General features: G+C 43.8%; 1 protein-coding gene across 2 annotated transcripts in view; it reads left to right on the top strand.

Annotated features, from left to right (window-relative positions):
* Window positions 1-25,995, top strand: part of MTMR2 (myotubularin related protein 2) — a 78,251-nt gene that overhangs the window by 47,102 nt on the left and 5,154 nt on the right. For both annotated transcript variants that reach the window (XM_024217141.2, XM_024217142.3), the window contains exons 3-12: window positions 2,421-2,496; window positions 6,178-6,272; window positions 6,425-6,535; window positions 8,810-8,911; window positions 10,922-11,005; window positions 19,505-19,654; window positions 20,509-20,697; window positions 21,824-22,009; window positions 23,687-23,893; window positions 25,899-25,991. In XM_024217141.2, coding sequence (XP_024072909.2) covers window positions 2,421-2,496; window positions 6,178-6,272; window positions 6,425-6,535; window positions 8,810-8,911; window positions 10,922-11,005; window positions 19,505-19,654; window positions 20,509-20,697; window positions 21,824-22,009; window positions 23,687-23,893; window positions 25,899-25,991 — 1,293 coding nt within the window. The remainder of the gene's footprint in view (window positions 1-2,420; window positions 2,497-6,177; window positions 6,273-6,424; window positions 6,536-8,809; window positions 8,912-10,921; window positions 11,006-19,504; window positions 19,655-20,508; window positions 20,698-21,823; window positions 22,010-23,686; window positions 23,894-25,898; window positions 25,992-25,995) is intronic.

Raw genomic sequence — 25,995 nt, 5'->3', positions numbered from 1 at the left:
GCCTCTGAGTGCAACCCCCCTAATAAATTAAAAACACATTTTAATATATTTAATACCATTATAAATGCTGGAGGCAAAGCGGGGTTTGGGGTGGAGGCTGACAGCTCGCGACCCCCCATGTAATAGCCTTGTGACCCCCTGAGGGGTCCTGACCCCCAGTTTGAGAACCCCTGCTCTATGTCATTCAGGGAGATGGATTAGCTATGCTGGACTGTCTCCACTAGGGGGCTGTACCAGCATAGGCATTTGTAGATAAGCTCCTTTTGTAGAGGCAGTTATACCAGTGTAAGGTGCTTTATACTGGTATAGCTTATTTCACTTTAGCTGAACCAGAATACCGATATACCTGTGTCTACACTGGGGGAGGGGAGAGGGTTCCACTTTAACTATGCTGGTGTAGCTAGAAGTGTGACAAGGCATTTGTAACAAGTGTTCACACTGAGCCAGATCAGGCGTTTCTTGTAGAATTAAGCCCATTGTCTTCAATGGGAGTTCTAATTCAGCTCCCATTTACAGCAGTATAAATTAGAAGTGACTCCATTAACCCGATAGCATTGGACTGGAATAAAATCAGTTTAAGAAAAGAATTTGGTCCATTTGATCATGTTTATAGATGAAATAAATGGTGGTAGAAATCACGTGTTGGTAAAGGGTTTGATTTGGTGTAATATATACACCAGGAGGAGCAGGGTGATGGCATGAAAAACAGATGGGGGGGGAGGGGCTGGCTTAAACACAATTTCTGTCACAATCACCACCGCTTAAATCATTTCTGGACTGGGCCCACTAGGTGTGCAAGAGAAGCAGGAGTGGATTGAGATTTCTGAAGTGCTTGGTCACTCTTCAGCTGGGGGAGATTAGTCAGTTTCTCTCCGCTGCTGGAACACTCAGTGTGGAGTTTGAGTGATACTACTCAGGAACTAAAAAGAGGTGTTAAAGTGGAATGCATAAAAGGGAGCAGGACCTGGAGAGAGGAGGGTAATGAATGGGTAGGCGCATGGGCTGTCAAAACTGTGTCTCGAGCAAGGAAAAGGAAATTCTGTACTAGCAGGTCATCTTGATAAATAAGCCCTTCTACAAGTGTATTTAAAAGGTGGAAAACTGGCATCTGTAGACAGCTAGTATCTATCAAATGCCTCTAAAGCAGATAGCTTGGTACTGTTGTACTTCTTCTTTCTGATCACTGCCAGCAAGAAAATTCTTTTCCAGGAAAGGGAATGTAAACATTTCCGTCCACTCTCTTGTGCCACTTTCAGTATGGCTGCTCATTAACAGTATGTCCTCCTCCTGCCTGCTAATGGATCTCACTTGTGCTAAAGTTTACTTACTCACATGAGGTTGCATAGACACATCAACCACCCCTCACGCTGCAGTAGTGAGCTTTAATGCATGTTGTCTTAACAAAACTTTTCAGATGACAAGATCTGTCCTGGTTCAGATGCCACAAGCATCAGTGCGTGATGGTGACGTCATACCGAGCCAAGTGTCCTTTCCCTGTTGAAAGGGAAATGGTCAAAAGCATGCACACCCCATATCTGCTGGAAAATAATTAAGGAATGTTGGGCCGGGAACTGAGCTCTCACTCTGTTTCCTTTGTGTGCCTCCCACAGTGCCCAAGGGGATGGAGTGTTGGTAGGTGGGGATTCTCCTGTGCAGGGGGAATCCCCAGGTGGCATAAAGATGATGTAGACGGTTCTCTGCCATTCACTCCTGGGCTCCAACCCCCTGACATAGCAAGGACTGGGAGTTGCAAACTCGGATCTTGTCCTGGTTGGTCAAGTCACTTGGTCAAAACCTGCCTTTGCCATGATGCCTACAAAAAAATTGACAGCAGTTAGGCAGCTGGTGAGCCATGAACACTGCCTTTTATGTTGACCAGTATTGTCTCATTGTTTTCTTGCGCTCCCCTGTTGGTCTGTCTGTGGTCTCATGTCTTATACTGTAAACTCTCGGTTAAAGATTGTCCTTTTGTTCTGTGTTTGTACAGTGCCTAGCACAATGGGAGTCCTGGTCCAGGACTGTGACTCCTAGGCACTGTGACAGTACAAATAAATAACAACAACTTAGGGTGGGATTTTCAAAAAGTGCCTAAGTGACTTAGAAACACAAGCCCTATTGAAAGTGGCGCATGTGCTCCCAAGTCACTTAGGTACTTTGTAAAATCCCACCATTAATCTCTGTGCCTTAGTTTCCTCTTTTATACAGTGAGGATAATCATAGTTATCATAGGAATTTCATGAGGCTTACTCAGTTCATATTTGAGAAGCACCTTGAGATCTCCAGGTGGAAGGTCCTATCAGAGTGCTGAGGGTTTATTTCTGTTGATATTATTGACCAATTGCATTACATCAAAAGGGTGAGCTTTTGATATATGAAAATTTAATTTAATTAATTTTTTTTTCTGGGGCATTTGTGTGTAGGTCCTGAGGGAGTCTAATAAATTGGCTGAAATGGAAGAACCTCCTTTGTTGCCAGGAGAAACCATTAAAGACATGGGTATGTGAACATGGCTCTAATTGCTTTTTTTATTGATTAGACAGAATTCCCATAATCCCTAGTATGTATTGAATGGATTCATTGTCACCCACAGGCATGGGCAAGGCTAACTAACTACAGTCTGCCCAGTAGTCAAATTTGTCCTGCAAATCAACGTCTAGACCTGTCTGTGTTTCTTTTTACAGAGACAACTGGAAAGTTTGCAAGCTTAGGGTTCTTGGGTTTGGTTTTGTTCTGGCTTTTTTCATTCGGGCTCTTTGATGTGATTGAGTGCAGTAGGTTTGCTGGTGAATTCCACGGAATGAAATTCTAATCAAACCTCTCATGCTTTGATTTGTCTCGGGGGTTCTAAAATGGGACATCTCATAAATAACAGCATTGGATAGTTGACCTGCCATGCTAGTCTTTTCCCTCGCCTCATTCCCTTCCCCTAAAAAATGACCTTATGCAGTCTTCGAAGAATAGATCATTGCTGAAAAGCTCATGTCCTTCCTCAAAAAACTTCAAACATTCAGTAATAATCAGTCCCTGGAGACTGACATTTAAACGGTCCTGTGCCCCACAGGTGCATGTTATTTCTCACATGTGGATAGTTGTTAAATATCTTTAGCTATTAAGGGGTTGCAGACATTTCCCAGGAAATCTAAGGACAACAACTTAGATTTCTTGGCTGAGTAGACGTGCTCTGGAGAGCTCCTGGGGAGCCATTTAAATATATAGAGTCACTAGTATTTGTAACAGTTTGTAAAAGATATTGCAGAATATATAGGTTCTAAAAACAAAATATAGAAAGATGGCACATGCTATAGGTTATAATAGGGAATTACAGAATTTTTAAACCAATCTATAGGATTCCATAGCTGAGATACCTTTTTCCATTAAATGCTATTGAGTTTTAGAATCCTTTCTGTAGACCCCTATAGGTTTCATTCTGATTCCATTGTATAGGACAGGGATTGGCAACCTTTGGCATGCGGCTCGCCAGGGTAAGCACCCTGGTGGGCCGGGACGGTTTGTTTACCTGCCGCGTCCGAGGGATGTGCTGGCCGCCACTTCTCGCAGCCCCCATTGGCCTGGAGCGGCGAGTGGAGTGGCCAGTGGGAGCCGTGATCGGCCGAACCTGCGGACACGGCAGGTAAACAAACCGGCCCGGCCTGCCAGGGTACTTACCCTGGTGAGCCGCATGCCAAAGGTTGCCGATCCCTGGTACAGGAGTTTTCCATAGGGGTAGATTTTACTTACTTTTGAAAATGTTTTTTGCCCTGTAAATGGTTTAGATTAGCTTCACTATTTTAGAAACTCTACCGAGATGCCTTTTTTTCTCCCCATTATTTGGATTCAAACATTTCCTTTTCTTTGTAAAATGCCATTGGGATCTGTAGATGGAAAAACACTCTGTAAGAACTAAGTATTTATTATTTTAATTAGAACTGGTCAAAAATATTCAGAATTTGCAAATTTAACAAAATGGTTGATCAGAGTTTCAGTGAGAAAACAGGTTGCAACTTTCAACAATTTTTTCCCCCACAAAAAATCCTCTGCTCCCTCATTTACTCCAACCCCTGCCTCCACCCTCTCTAAGAACCCTCAAGTAACCAATCAGGACTCTGTCTAGCCTGTCAGTATAGGAACCTATCAGTGTAATTCCTGACTTGGCTCAAGAGGTCAGTAATGAGCAACACAAACTGCTTCAGCCCACCCCACCCCCATCCTGCCCCATCGACCCCTGAGCTGAGTGCACTTATTCCCCCCGGCATCCAACGCTGGCAGCCTGGGGAACCCAGTGATCCCCACGCTCTTGTCACCAGACTGCCAGGCAAGCTCTCCCACTGACTTCACCGGGAGTCACATGCCGTGACAAATGGGTCCGGTAGGGTTTCTAAAGGAGGTCTGTTCTTTGCGAGCTGCTTAGATTTGGCAGCTGTAGTCAATAAGCCTTTTCTGAAAAGATGGTTTGTGCCTCTGACGGCGAGGGAGTGCTGGTACCTCTCATTGCAGAGTGCTGCAAGCCGGTGCCGTTGCACAGAGCCTGCAGAGTGTTTTAGTGACACGAGATGTGGCGTGGCACCGACTGAAGGTGGGGAGCGGGTAAAAAGTCACTTGACTGTTGGCATTTTTAACTGACATGAAACAGAAGGGTTGTTAGGGGAAGTGTTCCCAGTAGAGAGCCAGCAGCACCTCTTGCCTAGAATGAATGAGAAGCATTGACCGCCTTTTCAGAAGGGGACTGTTCTGAGTATTCATCACTCAAACCAAAGAATAGTCATGTGTGGCAGATTGACTTTATTGCTTAATTAAAAATTAAAATCATTGGCAAATAAACTCCTTCAGTCAGTTCCACAGCTGGTGTAAACTGGTGTAGCTCCATTGACTTCAACGGAGCTATGATTATTTGTACCAGTCAGATGCAGAAGGTCACTGTCTGAGAGTTAATTGAAGGATCAGGACCTACTCATGCTAAAAGCAGCCATGGGGAAAGTGGCTTCTTGCATTTATGATGGTATCTGAATTGGTATCACAGCACTGACCAGGATCCATGCTTAGTTTGATGCTGTTTTTTTACACAACGTTAACTATTTGCCTTTCAGGGCAGTGATGATCTCTTTTCTATGTTTGTGTCACGTCCAACACAATGGGGCCCCCAGTCCTCATTAGGGTGTTTAATAAACTTTAATAGTAATAGGTTTTTTTTAATGAATCAACTGTGTAACCATATGTAACTTCTGGTTTCTTCTCTTTGTGAACTGTTGTTTTATTTTGTTTTCCCCCCGTCTTTTTTCTAGTTATAGAATTTACAGCACATTTCATCCATCTCATCATGTGCACCCATACAAAGATCAAAGGATTGATTTTTTTTTTTTGATGTGCTGGTAGTAAAACAAATGTCTCTTAAAATTGCACGGTTGTTCCATAAGGTTTCTGTTGGTGTTAGTGTGGTGCGTGATTTGTGCTAAAACTTAGAGGCTCTTTCCTTTGCAAACTTCTACCTTATTTCTGGATAAGCATTGACTAGACAGTGATATTGAAAGCAATGTGTGTAACCTAGAGATGTGCTTACGTGGTGGTATTTGTATGCAGGTTCAGTTTCGTACCGGAGCACAAATAGCCTTTACTTTGAACCCTTACTTCAGGGATCCCCAATGCGGTGCCCGCGGGTGCCACGGCGCCTGCCGGGGCGTGTAAGTGCGCCCGCGTACTGGCCAGTGGACGAGCATCCGCCGAAATGCCACCGAGAAGCAGCGTCATCCAGAGGCATCGCCGCCGAAATGCCACCGATTTTCTGCGGCATTTCGGCGGCGACGCCTCTGGATGATGCTGTTTGTCGGCGGTGACGCCTATTGACGTTGCCGCTTGTCGGCGGCATTTCGGCGGATGCTTGTCCGCCGCCACGTCCTCCGTGGCTCGTCATCTGGCGCCCACTGGATGAAAAAGGGTGGGGACCACTGCCTTACTTTGTAACAGTAATGGAAATTGCACTCATAATTCTGGGCAGGATTGTGCAACCCTTGATCATACCTGGGAGCACTTGCTCATGCAAGTCGCGCCATTGATTTCAGTGGGGCTGCCCATGTGAGTAAGAGTCGCAAAACTGTAAATGTAAGTTACTACTATTAGGTTTTTGCTCCCATAGATTAACCTTAAGCTTGCACTAACTGCTTTTCTCTTTCTTTCACTTATTAGCCAAAGATGTGACTTACATCTGCCCGTTCACTGGAGCTGTAAGAGGAACCCTGACTGTTACAAACTACAGACTATATTTCAAAAGCATGGAAAGGGTAAGCTTTGTAACCATTTAATTCCTTGGTCTACTGTATGTTCTGAAGTGCTGGGCCCTCCGTTATGACTCTGTATAAATAGCGGTTATATGTTTTGGTGGTTGGTTTATTTGTTTTTTCCTTTTAAACTAACAAATTTCAACTGTCTCCAGGACCCACCGTTTGTCCTAGATGCTTCTTTAGGTGTGATCAACAGAGTGGAGAAAATTGGAGGTGCTTCCAGCCGTGGTGAGAATTCTTATGGACTGGAGATTGTATGCAAGGTAAGTGGGCCTGGGGAAAAGATTTCTTTTTAAAGAAGGTGTCCCGCTGCCTGGTATGGGACACAGGTAAGAGCGCCAAGCTCAGACTGCCAGAAAACAGGGCATGTTCCCCAAACTGGTGGTACATCCTATAATAAGATTTCAGCAAGCCAGTGACAAATGTATGCTTCCAAAATACTATACTAGTTATTATGGAGCCACAGACAAAGTTCCCTTCAGGCCCTCTAGCCCCTTATGCACCACCGAGACTAACCAGACTTCTGTGATAAATGATTATTAAAACTAGAAATCACATATATTAGGTTCGTCCAGTTCCAAAGAACCAGACACCCACCCCAGGTCAAAATATACTTCAGATCTTATCCAAAAACCACACTGGTAGCTAATCCTTTAGAACACTAAAGGTTTATTAATACAAAAAAAGGGAAGAGAGTTATTAAATGCTTAAAGTGAATCATATACATCATAGTTGATTTCAGAGTTTGTAGACCAGGATAATAGCAGTGATGTTAAATCTGCTATCTTGCAATAAGTCTCTCTGCATCACCCAAAAGATTGGGGGTCCTCAGTCCATTGTTCAAAGCTTCCCTTTGTTAGAAATCATAATCCAGAAAGGTGGAGCAGAAAAGAGGCAAAGAGGTGGTGTCACAGTCTCCATTTATATCCTCAGCCAATGTGTATGAAAAGTTACTGTCTCAAACATGGAATCAAGGATCACATGTTCTATGTGCCCTGCTGAGTCACTTCGCCTCCTTTGTCCATTGCTCTCTGAGGCGTTCTCAGGAGGGGCTCTTACAGTGGAGATTGTGTGTGAGAGAGAGAGAAACTGACTCTGTAGGCCAATCCCGTGGGATGTGGGCGATCCAGGTTCAAGTACATCCTCTGAGTCGGGGTATTATGGGATGGGTTTTGACCAGAAATTCCATCCTGGACCCAAAAAACTTTCCTGATGAAAGTTTTATCAAAACCGATATAGTTCCATGAAAAGTTTTGGTGTCAATGACTCAGCATTTTCCAACAAAAAAATGATTAGTTGAAAAATTCCCTACCAGCCCTAGAGAGCACACGAATCTCCTTCCAGATCATTAACCAGTCTTCACCTCTTGTACATAGTCCATGGCAAGGGAAGGACAAGGGGATCCAGGGCCTTTGTTGAATGATTTATTTATTCATTTATTTCAATTTAATAAATTCAAAAGAATACCCGTCCAACAATCTTGGATCAATTAACTGTACAATCTTAATACAATCAGCATATCATCCCCTAACATCTAGCCACTACTTAACCAGCCCATAAATAAATAAATAAAGCCCCTACCTAACCCCAGCCAGCCACCACAAATGATTGCACACAACGGCAGATGTTGTTTCGTGCCCAGAAGATCATCAAAGCTGGGCTATGTCAGACCAAGGTAGGGAAGGGGAAAAATGAATTCCAAAGGCAACACCCTACCTGTAGTTCCTTCCCTTATACAGCAAGGGAGCTCGGGCTCAGGCACCCCTGTGGCCACAGCAGTGGTCGTATTGTATGGGGAGAAAGGCGGTTTCTGAAGTAAACTGAACTCAGGCCTTTAGGACAAGGCCCAGGTCCAAGAGGAAAGGATACTACAGCCTCCTGGTCAAATGAGTGGAAAAAAGACAGTCCTGGTCTCTGTTACTGTTTGAGCAGCTGGGATTCTATCGAGACTCCCAAACTGTGAACATGCCTAGTTGAGGGAATTGGATATAATCTGAGACAAATCCTCTAGTTGCTTCCTCAATGCACCATAGATGTTGTCTTCTCTGGACACTATGTCTCCTGAAATTTACTCTGCGTGAGAAGCAGGATCCAGATCCAAGCAAGGCAGCCGTCTATTTTCTTTAGCTGTTTCTCTCATTTTTTCTTTTGGCCTGACTCCTCATACATGAAAGAGGGATATTCATGTATATGAACCCTCTAGTGTGACCACCATTTTCCATTGGTTACTATAGGCTCTTAAATTGCTTACTACAAATCTCTGTGTTTTGGGTGAGGAGTTTCTCCCTTTTGGGTAAAATGTAGTGAACCTGGCTTCTTGTAGCTTCAGAATTTTGGTTTTGTAGGAAAGTACAATATATTGGTCTTCGTGATCTAGCCGGACCATTGACCTTGTTCATAGAAACTGTTCAGATGTAGAAACCCGGGTTACAATTCTGTATTTCAATTCTCCTTGGATTCCTCGGAATCACTATGCACATTCAAGTTGTATTTAAGGTAATAACAGTTTGATGTGATGGTTTGTTTAACTTTTCTAGGACATTCGAAACTTACGGTTTGCTCATAAACCTGAGGGACGAACTAGGCGATCCATATTTGAGAACTTAATGAAATACGCTTTTCCAGTATCCAATAATTTGGTAGGTATTTCTCCTGCTGTTACTGGAAGATGCAGAATGTTGGTGCCCAGCTTTGTTCAGATAATGCACTATTTTTATGGGGCGATTTTATTTGTGAGAGGAGAATGCTAATCTTAAATCCTTTCTGGGTATGTCTACACTGTGCCAGCTGACTTGGGCTAAGGGGCTCAGGCTAAGAGGGTGTTTAATTGCCGTGTAGACATTTGGGCTTGGGCTGCAGCCAGAGCTCTGAGACCCTCCCATCTCTCAGGTTCCTAGAACCTGAACATCTACAGTGCAGTTCAACAGCCCCTTAGCCCGAGTCAGCTGGCACAGGCCTGCCGCAGGTTTTTAATTGCAGCGTAGACGTACCCTGTGTGGACAAAATGCTGCTTAGAAGGAGGTCTTCTGGAATTCCAGGTGTGTTGAAAGGACAGGAGGTCTGGTCTAGTGATTAAAGCACAAGATCAGGAGTCCTAAGGTTGGATTCTGTTCCTGTATCTGTCAGTGATGTCCAAGATGACCTTGGGCAAGTCACTTTTTTTGTCTCATTTCTAAAATAATAATAAATTGCTTACTCCCCAGGAGTGCTGAGACTTTCTTAATTAATATATGTAAAGCAATGCGATGTTAAATGGAAAGTATTCTGTAAGTGTAAATTATTATTATTATTTATTAATAGTTATTAAATGCCTGTACAGCCTCAAAGCCTGATCCAACTCTACTGAAGTCAACGGGAGTCTTTTCATTGACTTTATGGGAGGTAGAGCAGCAGTTTGTCACATTTTACATGAAATTGTTTGAGCAAAGGGAGAATGCACGGTTCATAAATTCCCCAATCCTGCAACTTTGTGTGCATGTGCATTCCATGTCTGCACCAGGGAGACCCGCTGATATGAGCATCAGCGAGAGAACTCACCTGTGCCATGCTTGAGTGGGACCTACTTATTTCAGTGGGGCTCTGTGCAGACAGATTGGTGCGTCCACATGCAAGCAGTTGCAGGATCATGCCATATTTTGTAACTGAAATATAGTATAGTATATTCTTTTTCATGTGTAAAGGAAATGCAACTCCTCTGTGTCACTGTACAATTATTTGAGAAGCCTGGGCGGGGAGTTTTCTCACTGATGCTCACATGCTTGTAATGAAGCAAAATGTTCAGGATACAATTAAATCTGTCAAGTATCAGAGGGGTAGCTGTGTTAGTCTGAATCTGTAAAAAGCAACAGAAGGTCCTGTGGCACCTTCAAGACTAACAGAAGTATTGGAGCATAAGCTTTCGTGGGTGAATGCCACGAATGGTCTGATGAAGTGGGCATTCACCCACGAAAGCTTATGCTCCAATACTTCTGTTAGTCTTAAAGGTGCCACAGGACCCTCTGTTGCTTTTTAAATCTGTCAGAGGTTCACAGTCAATATTTGGCTGACTACTCTCACATCTGCAGAACTGCTGGTCCATTCAAGGATGTGATGACCATGCAGTTGTTGTTTTACATCAGGGATTCTCAAACTGGGGGTCAGGACCCCTCAGGAGGTCGCAAGGTTATTATACGGGGGGTCATGAGCTGTCAGCCTCCACCTCAAACCCCGCTTAGCCTCCAGCATTTATAATGGTGTGAAATATATAAAAAAGTGTTTTTAATTTATAAGGGAGGTCGCACTTGCTATGTGAAAGGGGTCACCAGTACAAAAGTTTGAGAACCACTGGTTTAGATGCTGGTGGGTAAAGGATGTACTTCTACATAATGTGTGAGAGGAGCCTTCTTGCCACACAAGTCATTTTCTTTTAATAATAAACACCTTTTGTCCCTGTGATGTAGGAGGTAATGGATCAGTGTGATAATGAACATGGAAGAATGTACATTAGTGTGTTAATTACGCTGTAGAAAGGGAGTGTCAATTACTTTACAAAGGCTTAAAGAAAAGTAGTGTAGTAGAAACAAAAGAAGAGTCGCAAGTTATTATATGAGATGTCAGATAACATGAAAAATGAACTTTGAGTATTTAATGCTAAATGTTCTTTCTCTCAGCCCCTTTTTGCATTTGAATACAGAGAGGTTTTCCCTGAAAATGGCTGGAAGGTGTACGATCCTATTTTGGAATACAGAAGACAGGTAGGTGCTTGTTTCACATCCTTGCTCCTGTACATTATTCTTCGAAAGTTAAGGTCTTTGCTGGAATATAATTACTGATTGTATGTAAGGAGGAATAACCTGACTCAGAAGTGTCTGCAGGATCAGGGCATTGGTCAGCATATTTCAGTAACTGACAGCAGAGGTACAGCTGCACAAGCAGTAACAACACCTTAAACATTAGTGTAAATGGGATTCAGGTTGCCGGCTGTTTTCATGATAATGTGGTAAAAACGCCTGTGGCCCTGTCTACATTATCGGCTACACGGTTGCTGGCAGCTGCTGAAATGAGTGCTAATTTTGCTAGTGGAGACACAAGCCCATTGAACTTTCTAGGGTATGTCTAGAAAACCACTACCATGGTTCTCCAATTGCTGTTGTTAATTCACCTGCCCGAGAGGTGGTAGCTAGGTCGATGGAAGAATTCTTCTGGCAGACTGGCACTGTCTGCACCAGGGGTAAGAGGATTTTTACACCCTGAGAGACATAGCTATACCACTCTAAGTTTTCAGTGTAAATCAGCCCCTATTCAGTGATGGGTTACGGTTTTTCCATCGTGCTTTAATTTGTTTTAATCCTTTTTCTATACATTTACAGTTTCCTAAGGGTTTTTCTTTTTAAATCAAAAAATGTTTCTTTAAAGAGTATTTTTAAATGATTTAAGTAGGAAGTTGGAAGGAGAAAATCCATATAAATGTTGAAATAGATGCTGTATGTTGTCTTGGGGGCTATTTTAAGGGATCAGCCTAGGCAGGGTAAGGTACAAATGTTCGTAGGCTGGAACAAAGGTTTGGAGTGTATCCAGACTGGCCTTTACAAAGCTGTTAATTACTTTGAGTTAATTGGCAATCAGTTAACTTGAGGTAACGAACTCTAGGGGTACGTCTACGCTGCAATAAAAGACCCATGGCCTGGGTCAGCTGACTTGGGGTTGTGGGGCTTGGGCTGCCAGGCTATAAAATTGCAGTGTAGACTTCCAGGGCGCAGGGTGGGGGAACCCTACCAACTTCTTCCTAGTGTAAATACTGCCTCGGATTATGTCTTCTCTGCAAGAAAAGTGGGTTATTTGCACTCTCAGTGTAAAATCAGAGGGGAGAACAACGCTCAGGTATATATCTAGTTGAGATCAACCATCTTTCTTCCCCCACCCCCACCCCCACCCCCACCCCATCCCTCAAGCCTAGGGTTTACCTTGACTAGTTACATTAAGGTAAAAATTACAAAGCCTTGTCTCCTCTAGGATGTTACATTGAGTTAGCTATCTCGGTGTGAAAACACACCTGGGTTTTGCAGTGAAGACAAGGCATGATCTGAATTCTGACTGTGATGGAACATAGTCATTACCATACCAGATCAGATCCAACATCCATCTTGTCTTCAAAAATGATTGGTACCAGCTGCTAAAGAGCAAGACACAAGCAACCCTTCAATAGGCAGTTATGGTATGACCTGGCCCCCTTTAATTAGAGGTTTGCTTAGGTCCTGAATCATGAGGGTATATGTCCCTTGCCAAACTTTGGGGTATTTCAATTTATTTATTTATTTATTGCTGTTTGTAACTCTGGATGTTCTCATTGTCTGGGTCTGCATAAGTGTCTAATCCTTGTTTTGACTCTTTACTTGAATCTTGTTGAATACATTGGATAATGTGTAAATAATATAATATTCGTGTTAAAATAATAGCTGTCCATTAATAAATCAGTATTGTGTTCCTGGCATGGTACTGGGATTTGTGCATACTGTAACAAAACTGGGATAATATAGCAAATTTGATAATGAGATTACCTGTCTGTGACCATATGAAGTGTGAACAGAAATCACAGATGCAAAATGTATGTGTTATCTAGAGAACCTCTGGAATGGATTTAAAAAATTCTGAGAGCGCTGGTCTTGGCACAAGCAGTGCATTGATTCTACGGGGACCCCATGGTCTTGCATGTTAATTGGCATCTCACAGACCAAGTGAATCTTCTCCCTCTGGGTGCGGGAGTAGAGGGCAACAAGTAGAATCCAGCTGTCAGGCATTCAGAAAAGGCCTGACTTCTGGAGGAGGATAGGGTTGCCAATGCTAGATGTGTTTGAAACCATGGATGTGATGTGATCTCTTCAGATTTGTATAAATGATCTAGAGGACATTTCTACAACAGAGATCCTGGAGATTAGGAAGGACGTTTAGTGAACCCAAAACTACTCTGTAAATGTCCCTGAGAAAAGAGAGAAAATGTGTAACTTATTAAAAATTATCGGTCACATAAAATGATGGAGAATAATAAACAACGTGTAGAGAACAAAAGGACCTCAGAGAGGCTTGGGTCTGAATTGGTAATTGAGATCATATGTGGAAAATTAAATTTCCAACTGAAATCGCTCCCTGATTTTTATTACACACTGACTGGCAAAATATGAAACAGAACTGCCAAACGAATAAAATTCAGCTAAACCCAAAAGTCTTCTAGATTACTTGGGAATAACGTAAAGCTTTCAATTTCAAACAAGGTGGGGAGCAATTGGAAAATCTTACAAGGGGTTCTGAAGCTTGAAATGTGAGATGTTTCCCTAAGGAAGCCGTGCTGGAATGATACTATGCTCTGGTTAGATGCGTGGTGGAACCACAGCATGCAGGTTTCAGAACAAACAAATAGGAAAAGGTACTTGCAGCAGTGCTGTAGAGGGAAGAGCATCAATGCTTACCCAGAAGCAGAAAGGTAGAGAAAGAGAACAGATTTTTAAAGGGGAACATTTCCTAGGAAGGGAAAACAGGAATTGATCGGAAATGTTTCAAAACCAGGCTTAGTGTAGAATCTGCCCTCAATTAGACTCTGATCCAGTAAAGCAGTTAAGCTCATGCTTAACTTTAAGCATGAGACTAGTCAGTGGAAAGTACTTATGCTCAGTGATGAGCTCCCAAAATCCTAATAACCGGTTCCCTACTGGGTCCTCAGCGGCACTTCGGCGGCAGGGGGGGTCTTCACTCGCTCCGGGTTTTCGGCGGCATTTCGACGGCGGGTTCTTCCCCCCCCCCCGCCAAGGCCCCGCTATGGAACTCCGCGGTGAGTACAAGCCCCCCTTGCCTTTCCCCCCCCCCCCCCCTCCGCCCCCACCCCCCCCCCCGCCCCCCCCCCGTCAGAACCCCCAACCCACCCCCCCCCCCCCCCCGCTCCTTGTCCCCTAACCACCCCCTCCCGAGACCAGGGCTGAAAGTAAGTCCAGTGACTTACCAGTTCACTAGGGGCAGGGCCTAGGGCGGAAGGGGCGTGGCTGAGGGAGTCAGAGCCAGCCCCAGCCTACCCTGTAAGGTAAGTGCCCCCCCACCCCCACCGGGGTAGCAGCAGCAGCCCGGGGCTCCAGGGGCTATTTAAAGGGCCCGGGGCTCCCCTGCTTCTACTGCCCCAGTCCTGTAAATAGCCACGGGAGCCCTGGGGAAGCGGCAGGGCTCCCGCGGCTATTTAAAGGACCAGGTCGGCAGAGGCAGCTGGAGCCCCGGACCCTTTAAATAGCCCCTGGAGTCCCCCGCTACCCCTGAGCTCTTGGGGCTATTTAATGGGCCTGGGGCTCCCCTGCTTCTACAGCCCCAGCCCTGTAAATAGCCACGGGAGCCCTGGGGAAGCGGTGGGGCTCCCGCGGCTATTTAAAGGGCCGGGGCAGTAGAAGGAGCCGGAGCCCTGGACTTTTTAAATAGCCTCCAGAGCCCCGCAGCCCTACCCCAGGGCTCCAGCAGTGGGGCTTTGGTGGCAATTTAAAGGGCCTGGGACAGGACGGTCCCACGGGCCGGATGTGGCCCACGGACCAGAGTTTGCCCATCCGCTGGCCCCTTTAATAACCGTTTCTACACCGGCTTCTAAATTTAACAACCGGTTCTTGCGAACCGGTGCAAATCGGCTTCAGCTCACCACTGCTTATGCTTAACTTTAAGCACATGTGCTTTATGGGATTGTGGCTGTCAGACCCAGTCTGATTCAATGTCTGCAGTTTCACCATGTGACCAGCAGGGGGAGTGATTCAGTTGAATAAAAGGTTTCAGAGTAGCAGCCGTGTTAGTCTGTATCCGCAAAAAGAACAGGAGTACTTGTGGCACCTTAGAGACTAACAAATTTATTAGAGCATAAGCTTTCGTGGGCTACAACCCACTTCTTCGGATGCATATTGAGTGAAACATATCGAGGAGATATATATACACACATACAGAGAGCATGAACAGGTGGGAGTTGTCTTACCAACTCTGAGAGGCCAATTAAGTAAGAGAAAAAAAACTTTTGAAGTGATAATCAAGGTAGCCAAGTACAGACAGTTTGATAAGAAGCAAGTGTGAGAATACTTACAAGGGGAGATAGATTCAATGTTTGTAATGGCTCAACCATTCCCAATCCCTATTTAGCCCTGAGTTGATTGTGTCTAGTTTGCATATCAATTCCAGCTCAGCAGTCTCTCGTTGGAGTCTGTTTTTGAAGTTTTTCTGTTTTAAGATAGCCACCCGCAGGTCTGTCATAGAATGGCCAGACAGGTTAAAGTGTTCTCCCACTGGTTTTTGAGTGTTATGATTCCTGATGTCAGATTTGTGTCCATTAGTTCTTTTGCGTAGAGACTGTCCGGTTTGGCCAATGTACATGGCAGAGGGGCATTGCTGGCACATGATGGCATATATCACATTGGTAGATGTGCAGGTGAACGAGCCCCTGATGGTATGGCTGATGTGATTAGGCCCTATGATGGTGTCACTTGAATAGATATGTGGACAGAGTTGGCATCGGGCTTTGTTACAAGGATAGGTTCCTGGGTCAGTGTTTTTGTTCAGTGATGTGTGGTTGCTGGTGAGTATTTGCTTTAGGTTGGGGGGTTGTCTGTAAGCAAGGACAGGTCTGTCTCCCAAGATCTGTGAGAGTAAAGGATCATCTTTCAGGATAGGTTGTAGATCTCTAATGATGCGCTGGAGAGGTTTTAGTTGGGGGCTGAAGGTGACAGCTAGTGGTGTTCTGTTATTTTCTTTGTTGGCCCTGTCTTGTAGGAGGTGACTTCTGGGTACTCGTCTGGCTCTGTCAATCTGTTTTTTCACTTCAGCAGGTGGGTATTGTAGTTTTAAGAATGCTTGATAGAGATCTTGTAGGTGCTTGTCTCTATCTGAGGGATTGGAGCAAATGCGGTTATATCTTAGAGCTTGGCTGTAGACAATGGATCGTGTGGTGTGTCCTGGATGGAAGCTGGAGGCATGTAGGTAAGTGTAGCGGTCAGTAGGTTTCCGGTACAGGGTGGTATTTATGTGACCATCGCTTATTAGCACAGTAGTGTCCAGGAAATGGACCGCTTGTGTGGATTGATCTAGGCTGAGGTTGATGGTAGGATGGAAATTATTGAAATCATGGTGGAATTCCTCAAGGGCTTCTTTTCCATGGGTCCAGATGATGAAGATGTCATCAATGTAGCGCAAGTAGAGTAGGGGCGTTAGGGGACGAGAGCTAAGGAAGCGTTGTTCTAAGTCCGCCATAAAAATGTTGGCATACTGTGGGGCCATGCGGGTACCCATAGCAGTGCCGCTGACTTGAAGGTATATATTGTCCCCAAATGTGAAATAGTTGTGGGTGAGGACAAAGTCACAGAGTTCAGCCACCAGGTTAGCTGTGACATTATCGGGGATACTGTTCCTGATAGCTTGTAGTCCATCTTTGTGTGGAATATTGGTGTAGAGGGCTTCTACGTCCATAGTGGCCAGGATGGTGTTTTCTGGAAGATCACCGATGGATTGTAGTTTCCTCAGGAAGTCAGTAGTATCTTGAAGATAGCTGGGAGTGCTGGTAGCGTAGGGTCTGAGGAGAGAGTCCACATAACCAGACAAGCCTGATGTTAGGGTGCCAATGCCTGAGATGATGGGGCGTCCAGGATTTCCAGGTTTATGGATCTTGGGTAGCAAATAGAATGTCCCTGGTCGGGGTTCTAGGCATGTATCTGTACAGATTTGTTCCTGTGCTTTGTCAGGGAGTTTTTTTAGCAGATGGTGTAGTTTCTTTAGGTAATCCTCAGTGGGATCAGAGGATAATGGCTGGTAGAATGTGGTGTTAGAGAGCTGTCTAGCAGCCTCTTGGTCATATTCCAATTTATTCATGATGACGACTGACATCAGGAATCATAACACTCAAAAACCAGTGGGAGAACACTTTAACCTGTCTGGCCATTCTATGACAGACCTGCGGGTGGCTATCTTAAAACAGAAAAACTTCAAAAACAGACTCCAACGAGAGACTGCTGAGCTGGAATTGATATGCAAACTAGACACAATCAACTCAGGGCTAAATAGGGATTGGGAATGGTTGAGCCATTACAAACATTGAATCTATCTCCCCTTGTAAGTATTCTCACACTTGCTTCTTATCAAACTGTCTGTACTTGGCTACCTTGATTATCACTTCAAAAGTTTTTTTTCTCTTACTTAATTGGCCTCTCAGAGTTGGTAAGACAACTCCCACCTGTTCATGCTCTCTGTATGTGTGTATATATATCTCCTCGATATGTTTCACTCAATATGCATCCGAAGAAGTGGGTTGTAGCCCACGAAAGCTTATGCTCTAATAAATTTGTTAGTCTCTAAGGTGCCACAAGTACTCCTGTTCTTTTAGTTGAATAAAAGTTTATATGCTGCGTGTTTAGATGATGTGAATGTAAGTAAGTGATTAAAGAATAGCGTGAGTCAATACTATGAGGCAGATTGTGTCTGGCCCCTGAATGGAGGGGGCATACATTGCTTTCCTTCCTGTGCCCTCACCCAGGGACTATGCACAGATGCAACTTTTGATGCTCCTGTGTTCAGGGACTGCAAGTGGTGCTAGCCTACCTGGAGAAGATAAACCATCTCCCTACCAGGCATCCATACCTCTCCGTGTGTGTCAGCTTGTCTCCCTGTCAGATCTCACTGACTGCTGCTCCCTGCATCAGGGAGTGTCACTTTAAATCTTACTCAGTCCTTTAATCACCTCCCTTCACAGGAATCCAGTCCCTTTGTAACTGTTTATAGCCCTTTGATCTGCTAATGCCCCGCTCAGGGCTGGCTCTACTGTTTTTGCCGCCCCAAGCAGACAGAAGCCGCCGAATTGCCACTGCGGGCAGCTGAACATAGAAGCTGCCGCCGAATTGCCGCCGCCGCGGAAACGCGCGTTCCGCCCTAACGGCACACAGACTCTCCCCGCCGTCCGCGGCGGCAATTCGGCGCGCTGCTTGGGGAAGCAAAAACACACGGACTTGCAGATTGCCGCCCCAAGCACCTGCTTGGAATGCTGGTGCCTGGAGCCGGCTCTGGCCCCGCTTTAGCAAAACAAGGCGTGCAGCTTGACAGAGACAGAGGTAGGAAGGGTCCTTGCAACTCATAGCCTGCCTCATTCTCTTCCAAGTGTGTACCAGGATGTTCTCATCTGGCAAGCCATTGTGTTGCTTTCCTGTTCAGCCCCCATTGAATTCAAGCATTACAGGCATATAATAAACACTCCACTGCTCCCAATACAAGTTAGATTAGTACAATCATACGGGAAATTCTAATAACCTACCATAGTTATACAGTAGCCTCACCTCGCTGACCAGGCCCCTTTCAGTGTTCATAAAACTCTTCCATCTCAGTATTCTTAGATTATTACATACTAGTTCCACAACTGCCACACTGGGCGCTATAGGAAAAAGTGCTTCTGGATCCCAGAATTCACAGGTGCAGCCACATGCCAAAACAGTTGTCAAAACAGAATTGGTGTGTGGACACCCTAAACCAGAGCTGCTCAGTTCCTTATGAACTTGGCTTGGTGGACTGGTTGATGGGAACCCTGTGTCCTCTGAACCATGTCCTGACACAGCTGCTAACATTGCACCTTTATTTTCTCTCTCGTTTTTCCATTATCTGTTCTCCCCCCAACCCTTCTCTTTTCCATGTGCTTTACTGACTCTTCTCCCTTCTGGTCTCCCCTTCACCTTGTCTGGTGGCTCCCATCCCCACTCTCCCACTCACCAAAAAGGCGAGCATCACTGGGGCACCATCCAAGGTTGAGCTGAGCAACAGAGAAGAAGAGAAGCTTGGGCTAGCCGGCTCCTATCCTGCGCTCTATAGTCATGAGCTGTTCCTCCAGCTTGTTACGTTAGGGGCCACAATGGGAGCAGGGAGAAAGTTGCTCTCAAAGCATTGCTTCACAGTATATTTTCCATGAGTGTGATTTTGGGTCTTGTAGTTTTACCCACCTTCCCTGATATTCTCCACTGCTCTGTCTCCATGAACTAAATCACTGTCCCTCTTGCAGGGGAGCACTTTACCAACTCATCACAAAGACATGGGAGGTAACCGGCCATTTCATACAATCTGCGTTGCTGCCATAAGTTTCCTTACTTAATACAGACACGCTTGTTTGTGCCCTTGAATTTAAATTCTTAGAAGTGACGGCAAAGTCCACTGGTCTCTTTTCCTTGGGTTGGGGACCCTGTAGTAGTTTATTTTCTAAACTAGTGTTGTTTCATATGCAGGGAATTCCCAATGAAAGCTGGAGAATAACCAAGATAAACGAGCGCTACGAGCTGTGTGATACATATCCTGCCATTCTAGTCGTGCCCGTGAATATTCCAGATGAAGAATTAAAGAGAGTGGCATCTTTCAGATCAAGGGGTCGCATACCAGTGAGTATGACAAAGGAAGACACTTTGATGTGGTTTTATAAAGACCTTTGTACCATAAATAATGCAATGATCAGACAAAGAGGATGCCATGGAGCAAACCCAAATGATTGATGGATAATAAAAACAACGGGGAGACCTCTGCAAGGAGTTTGAAGGCAGCATTTTCTGTGGAATTAGTGTCATGAAAGAGACATAGACTAAACTGAAGTGCTAAGAAGATAAGAAAATTGAACTAAATCCAGACTTAATTTTCTAGGATACAAAATTAGCCCTGTTAATTATTCAGAATTTTCTGCCTTTTCTGATTTTTTTTTAGGGGGGGTAAATGAATACTTTTTTTCGGAAGTCCTTTATTATTGTTAAAGAAGACTCTTATTTAACATCAGGTTGTAAATAAGGAATGTCATAATCATTACCTTTATTTCAGAAGCAGCCAATATTATGCTATTTGCTTCACAGATATATAAAAAGACAAGTCCCTGCCCAAAGGAGCTTACAGTTTAAATGGGGAACACTAAAACAAAATTCAGCACAATGGGCATGCGTGAAAAGGGGTCTGTCTTACTCAGCTCATAACTGAATGGCAGGAGAATTAGCTGTACTCCATAGAAAAGTCAGGTTTAAGCATATTCATACATTTGTAAGTGGGTTCCAGCTTTGGGAACGTACTGAAGTGAAAGAACAAAATACAGGACAATGCTGTCACTTTTTAATTCAGTCATGACTTAATTTGATCCAATCCTCTGGAACCAAATCAATACAAGGAATGGATCCAATGGAATCAGCTATAGGTAAATCATTTCACTATCCTACTGAATTCCTGTCTCCACTTTCCCCCCTGTGTATTGTTAAAGGTTTTGTCATGGATTCATCCCGAAAGCCAAGCTACGATCACGCGCTGTAGCCAGCCGATGGTTGGAGTGAGTGGAAAGCGAAGCAAAGAGGATGAAAAGTATCTTCAGTCCATCATGGATTCCAATGCTCAGTCCCATAAAATCTTCATCTTTGACGCAAGGCCTAGCGTTAATGCGGTAGCCAATAAGGTTAGATGTGCTCTCCTCTCTCAGTGGCAGGGGATGTTGCAATTCAGAGCTAGCCTACCACCCTCCTTTAATAGTATCCGCGAGGATGAAGATGCGGTTGCCGTGATAGAATTGTTGCATTGACAATGGCTCCAGTCCTGCAGCTAGATCCGTGCAGGTAGAGCCTTGCCACCTGCACAGAGTCCTGCTGATGTCAGTGGAACTCCACCTGCATGAATCCAGTTGCAGGATCAGGGCCTCACACTGTAGAGGAAGAAAAGACCAGTGAGCCAGCCACAGAGGGTTTAAGAACAGGCTTTGTTCAGGGCGTTTTGATCAGCAGTTCAGAACAGAGATTCTGGCACCTTGAATCTTGGATGCTTCTGTTTTTCTGTGCCCAGCAGCTTGGGCCTGATTCCCTCTGTGCATGTTGACTTTAACAGGACCTGTGGATGTTCAGGACCATTGAAAATAGGGCCTGAGATGCCTCAAGCTGGGCACCTGACATCCACGGTTGCTTTTGAAAATGTGATGGCCTGTCATGTGATTTCTCAGCGTCAGACAGAGATTCCGTGGAATGACTAGGAATGCAGCCCAGGACCAGACCCGTGTGTTAATGTTATGTAGCATACAATAGATATCGAGCTTTGTTTACATGCGAGAATCCCTTTGCTGCCTACGCTCCGGATTTTCTCTATGTTCATCACCCCTTAAAGGCAATTTACCTGTGGGGAAAATGCAACCCTTCCCATAGGATCCCAAAGTGGGACTGCCAGACTGCAATATAGTGAGTCTGATGAATTTGTAACTTCAGGGGTGGTAACTCATAATTTTCAAAAAGAAAAATTAACACCTGTATATGATATTCAGCAGTTTAACATAGGTGAAAATTACCGTATTAAGGAAAAACCATTTCTGCAGGAAAAATCTATTAAGATTATGTACAGGAATAGCCTTGTCCCCATTTATAAAATGAATACAATGCATAGGTCTGTTTCCTGCTTTCTTTCATCATGATTTTGATAGCCGATTTGTAATTGTTTTGATAATACATATCAAATAATATCTGTCCTGTAAATGCTACTGGGTTGAAAGACCAAACACATTTTTGTTAATGATTTCCTATGGGTTTGTTTTTATTTCCCAGGCTAAAGGAGGGGGTTATGAAAGTGAGGATGCCTATCAGAATGCAGAATTAGTTTTCTTGGACATTCACAATATTCATGTTATGAGAGAATCATTGAGAAAACTGAAGGAGATCGTATATCCTAACATTGAGGAGACTCATTGGCTGTCCAATTTGGAATCAACTCATTGGCTGGAACATATCAAGGTGTGCATGTGTGTTAGTATCCGTGATGTATGTATCTGTCTAAAAGCAGAAGTGTCTGTCTACTCCTGGGACAGTTGCGAGGCAGCTGCTACTTTGTGTTTCATTTCAGACTCAGAATATTACAGAATAAGATCCTGATCCTGCAAAGACTTACACATCTGCTTAACTTTATACACTCTCAGGAGTTCCATTGTGGTCAATGGGAAGTTCATTGGGACTCATGATAGTGAGTAAAGTTAAGCACATGCATATAGCTAAGCACATGTGTAAGTCTTTGCAGGATTGGGGCCAAAGTCCAAGTGTTCTCTCTCACAGAAACTTTATATTAAATCTTTCTTTCATTCTTGTTTTTCTTACTCTTCTATAAAAGTAATCTACACTGAAAATATATGTTTTTCACTTCGTATGGGAGAAAATATAATGGCACCAGATGAATTATTAAGTCATTTTCATCCCCCGGAGGGAAATCTTTTTAAATAAGATGCTCTATAATCCTGATAAACCAAGAGAGAGAAAAAAAATGAGGGGCTTATTTGTGTAAAGTGCTGAGTACCATCAGCTTCCCCTGCTTTAGATGGGTATTAAGGGCTCCCAGTTGCAAACAGCCCTAGAGAGAGAGAGAAAAAAAGCCATTTACTTATAAATAAGAAGCTTCCAGCTGCCACATTAACATAGATTTTTGCTAGATTTGGCCTATGATTTTTATCATATGTTGTCATTCACTGAAAATCAGTGAGGGTTTCTCCTCTCCAAAATGTAAACTTTGTATGTGGGTTCATACTACACAGGTGTCCCAGGGAAAGCCAGCAGTTTCAAGTCTAAAAGTGGGAGGTAGCAAGCCAAATCTTTGGGAAGAGTAGTACCCTATGTTGTTTGTCCTGCACTGTTCCTTATAGCTGAGTAGTTTGATGTCAGCTGTTCAGTTGGCAGAAAATATTTAGCCAAAGTAAATCAGTATTCCACGGGTGCCTGTGTTCATAGATAGATAATTTTTGGGGTGAATAACCTATTAATGTAAAAATGTCTAATGCACTAACACTTGGAACAAGGGCTTGTCTACATGGGGAAATTGACCAGGTTAGCTACAGTGTGAATAATTATTCCTCTATAGTTATACCAGCCAATTTCCCTATGTACACACACCCCAAGTCTCACTCATCTGACAAAATTAGAGTACCTGTATTTGCAGGGTTGGCACATAAAGGTCAACTCCCTGAAATTATGCATTTACACGAAAAAAAGGATAGTACAGAGCTGTTTTTGGAAAAGCAGGCTTGCCAGTTTCTTCCTTCGGCAAAATATAACCAATCTAGTTTTCCCATGTACACTACTGCTGTAGCCGAGACAAGGGACTTGGTTACAGCAGCACTGTTCCCTGACATGGTTAAAACAGGATTAAAATTGTAGTGTAGATGGGATTTAATTGTGTCCAGGTAACTGGGTTTAAATCCTGGACTGGCCAAGTATTTAATCTGGCTACTGGGACACTTCCAGAGTCATGTCTACCCTACAACTTGTAACCTCTCTGGGGCATAACCACCCTGTAACCAAGCCCGTCTCGGTTATAATTGTGAAGCAGATATGGCCCTTGTCTTGTCTAGAGGTGTCACAGGCAATTCTCCACTTGTAGTTCATATTCTATGGAGAAACTTCACTAATGCCCTGTCTGTGTCGCAGCTAATTCTTGCCGGCGCTCTTCGGATTGCTGATAAGGTGGAGTCGGGGAAAACCTCCGTGGTTGTGCACTGCAGCGATGGCTGGGACCGAACAGCTCAGCTCACTTCTCTGTCCATGCTCATTCTCGATGGCTACTATCGAACAATAAGGGGGTTCGAGGTGCTTGTGGAGAAGGAATGGCTGAGCTTTGGGCACAGATTTCAGCTGGTGAGTCAATAGTCTTTTGAGCAGATTCAATTGCTGGGTGTTGAACAAAGAGTATCTCACTGGATTAGTTACATAGTTCTATATGTTCCTTTAATCAACATTACTTGATCACAGCTGAGCTCACAGAGTAAAGGTGAATGCCACTGATACGCATTCTGGCACATTATATTATTTGTTGATTTTTGCTCATTGTCCTTAGACTGCAGTCAGTTGATGTTGGTTAAGGTTATCTGATCTAATACTGTATCTAATACTTACTAAGGCACTGATTTCATTATGTGATTTTGGGTGGTCACTTAACAGTTTTTCCATCTGCATACTTGTGATATTATCCCCCATTTTACATGTGGGGAAACTGAGGTAGTTGAGTGATTGAGAGCCCAATCCAGCAAAACAGTAAACCAGGTGCTTAAACTGTAAGGAGATGATTAGTCCCATCTATAAAATGGAGATAATGATGCTGATCTTCTTTGTAAAGCACTTTGAGATCTACATATGAAAAGTATTCTATAACAGAGAGGTATTATTATTACTTACATGCTTAAGCCCAGAAGAGTGGCTATACTGGGTCAGACCAATGGTCCATCTGGCCCACTATCCAGTGGCCAATGTCAGGTGCTTCAGGGGGAATGAACAAAACAGGGCAGTTATTGAGTGGTCCATCCCCTGTCGTCCAGTCCCAGCTTCTGGCAAACAGAGGTTTAGGGACAACCGGAGGATGGGATTGTGTCCCTGACCATCTTGGCTAATAGCCATTGAACTTATCTAATTCTTTTTTTTGAACCCAGCTACACTTTTGGCTTTCACAATATCTCCTGGCAATGAGTTCCATAGGTTTGCTGTGCACTGTATGAAGAAGTACTTCCTTTTGTTTGTTTTAAACCTGCTGCCTGTTAATTTCATGGGGTGACCCCTGGTTCTTGTGTTATATGAAGGGGTAACTAACACTTCTCTGTTCACTCTCACCACACCTTTCATAGACCTATTCTGTCATTCCTATATATTTTGTACCCTGGTATTACTGTGTCCCATTGATTATCATTCCACCAAGTTTCTGTGAGGGCTATTATATCACTATACTCATTTAATACCAGGCAGTCAAGTTCACCCATTTTAGGATTTAGACTTCAGCATTTGTATCCAAGCACTTATAAAATTTGTCAATATTAAGTTGGCTGCCTTCATGTGATGTAACTGAATGGGACTCTTTTTCATCTAAATTTTTCTTGAGTTCCTACCTGTACTTTGTCAATTTTCTATCCTCTCCTCTTTAGTAGGATAGAGATTATCCCCTTTAATAAATCCTCCCCAATGGATATCTCGGTCCAAACCGTGTGGTCCTCCATACCTCTTAGCCTTCCCACAGCCTTTAGTTTAAAAACTCTTCTATGACCTCTACGGCTTCAGTGCTTTGCTGAATTGGGACCTTAAGTGATTTGCCCAAGGCCACACAGCCAGGTCAGTGTCAGAGGCCTACTTCTTAGGGACACTTTCGTAACTACCTCTCATGGGATGGTGAGGATGAGCTAGTGTTTGTACAGGGCTTGGCAGCTAGGAAGTGCCATGTTATAATTATCATTAGGTGCTGTGTTTCTGTGCAACTCTTGGATCCATTATACTGTACTACTGAATGAAGATGATGATGATGATATATATAATTTAAAGGAACAAAAGTTTAAACTTTTTCTAGTCTTTTGAACTCTAGCTGTTAAATGAAGTCAGTGCCAGAATAACATCTGGAGCTTCTATTTAGATCACTTTTGGTTTTAGTTCTTTCTTAAGTGCACTTAACAAGTCCCTGAGAAAGGAACTCACTTCAAAGACTAGAGGAGTAGCTGTCCAGAACTTCTGCACTTACTAATATAAACACAGCAAAATCAGGACACTTTTAGACCATCTTACAGCTATTGCGGGCTGCTGCATTGGTAACCCAGGTACACAGAATCCAAGCTATTTCTTTGTGAAGCACTGTACTAGTTCATGTTCTTTGTTTGTTTTGTATCAGAGAGTTGGCCATGGAGATAAAAATCATGCAGATGCAGACAGATCTCCTGTTTTTCTCCAGTTCATTGATTGTGTCTGGCAAATGACAAGACAGGTAA

This window comes from Terrapene carolina, unplaced genomic scaffold, assembly GCF_002925995.2.
Source record: "Terrapene carolina triunguis isolate 2854851 unplaced genomic scaffold, T_m_triunguis-2.0 Scaffold97, whole genome shotgun sequence".
NCBI lineage: Eukaryota > Metazoa > Chordata > Testudines > Emydidae > Terrapene > Terrapene triunguis.
Note: the sequence above shows the minus strand (reverse complement) of the source record. Positions and strands in the feature narration are given on the sequence as shown.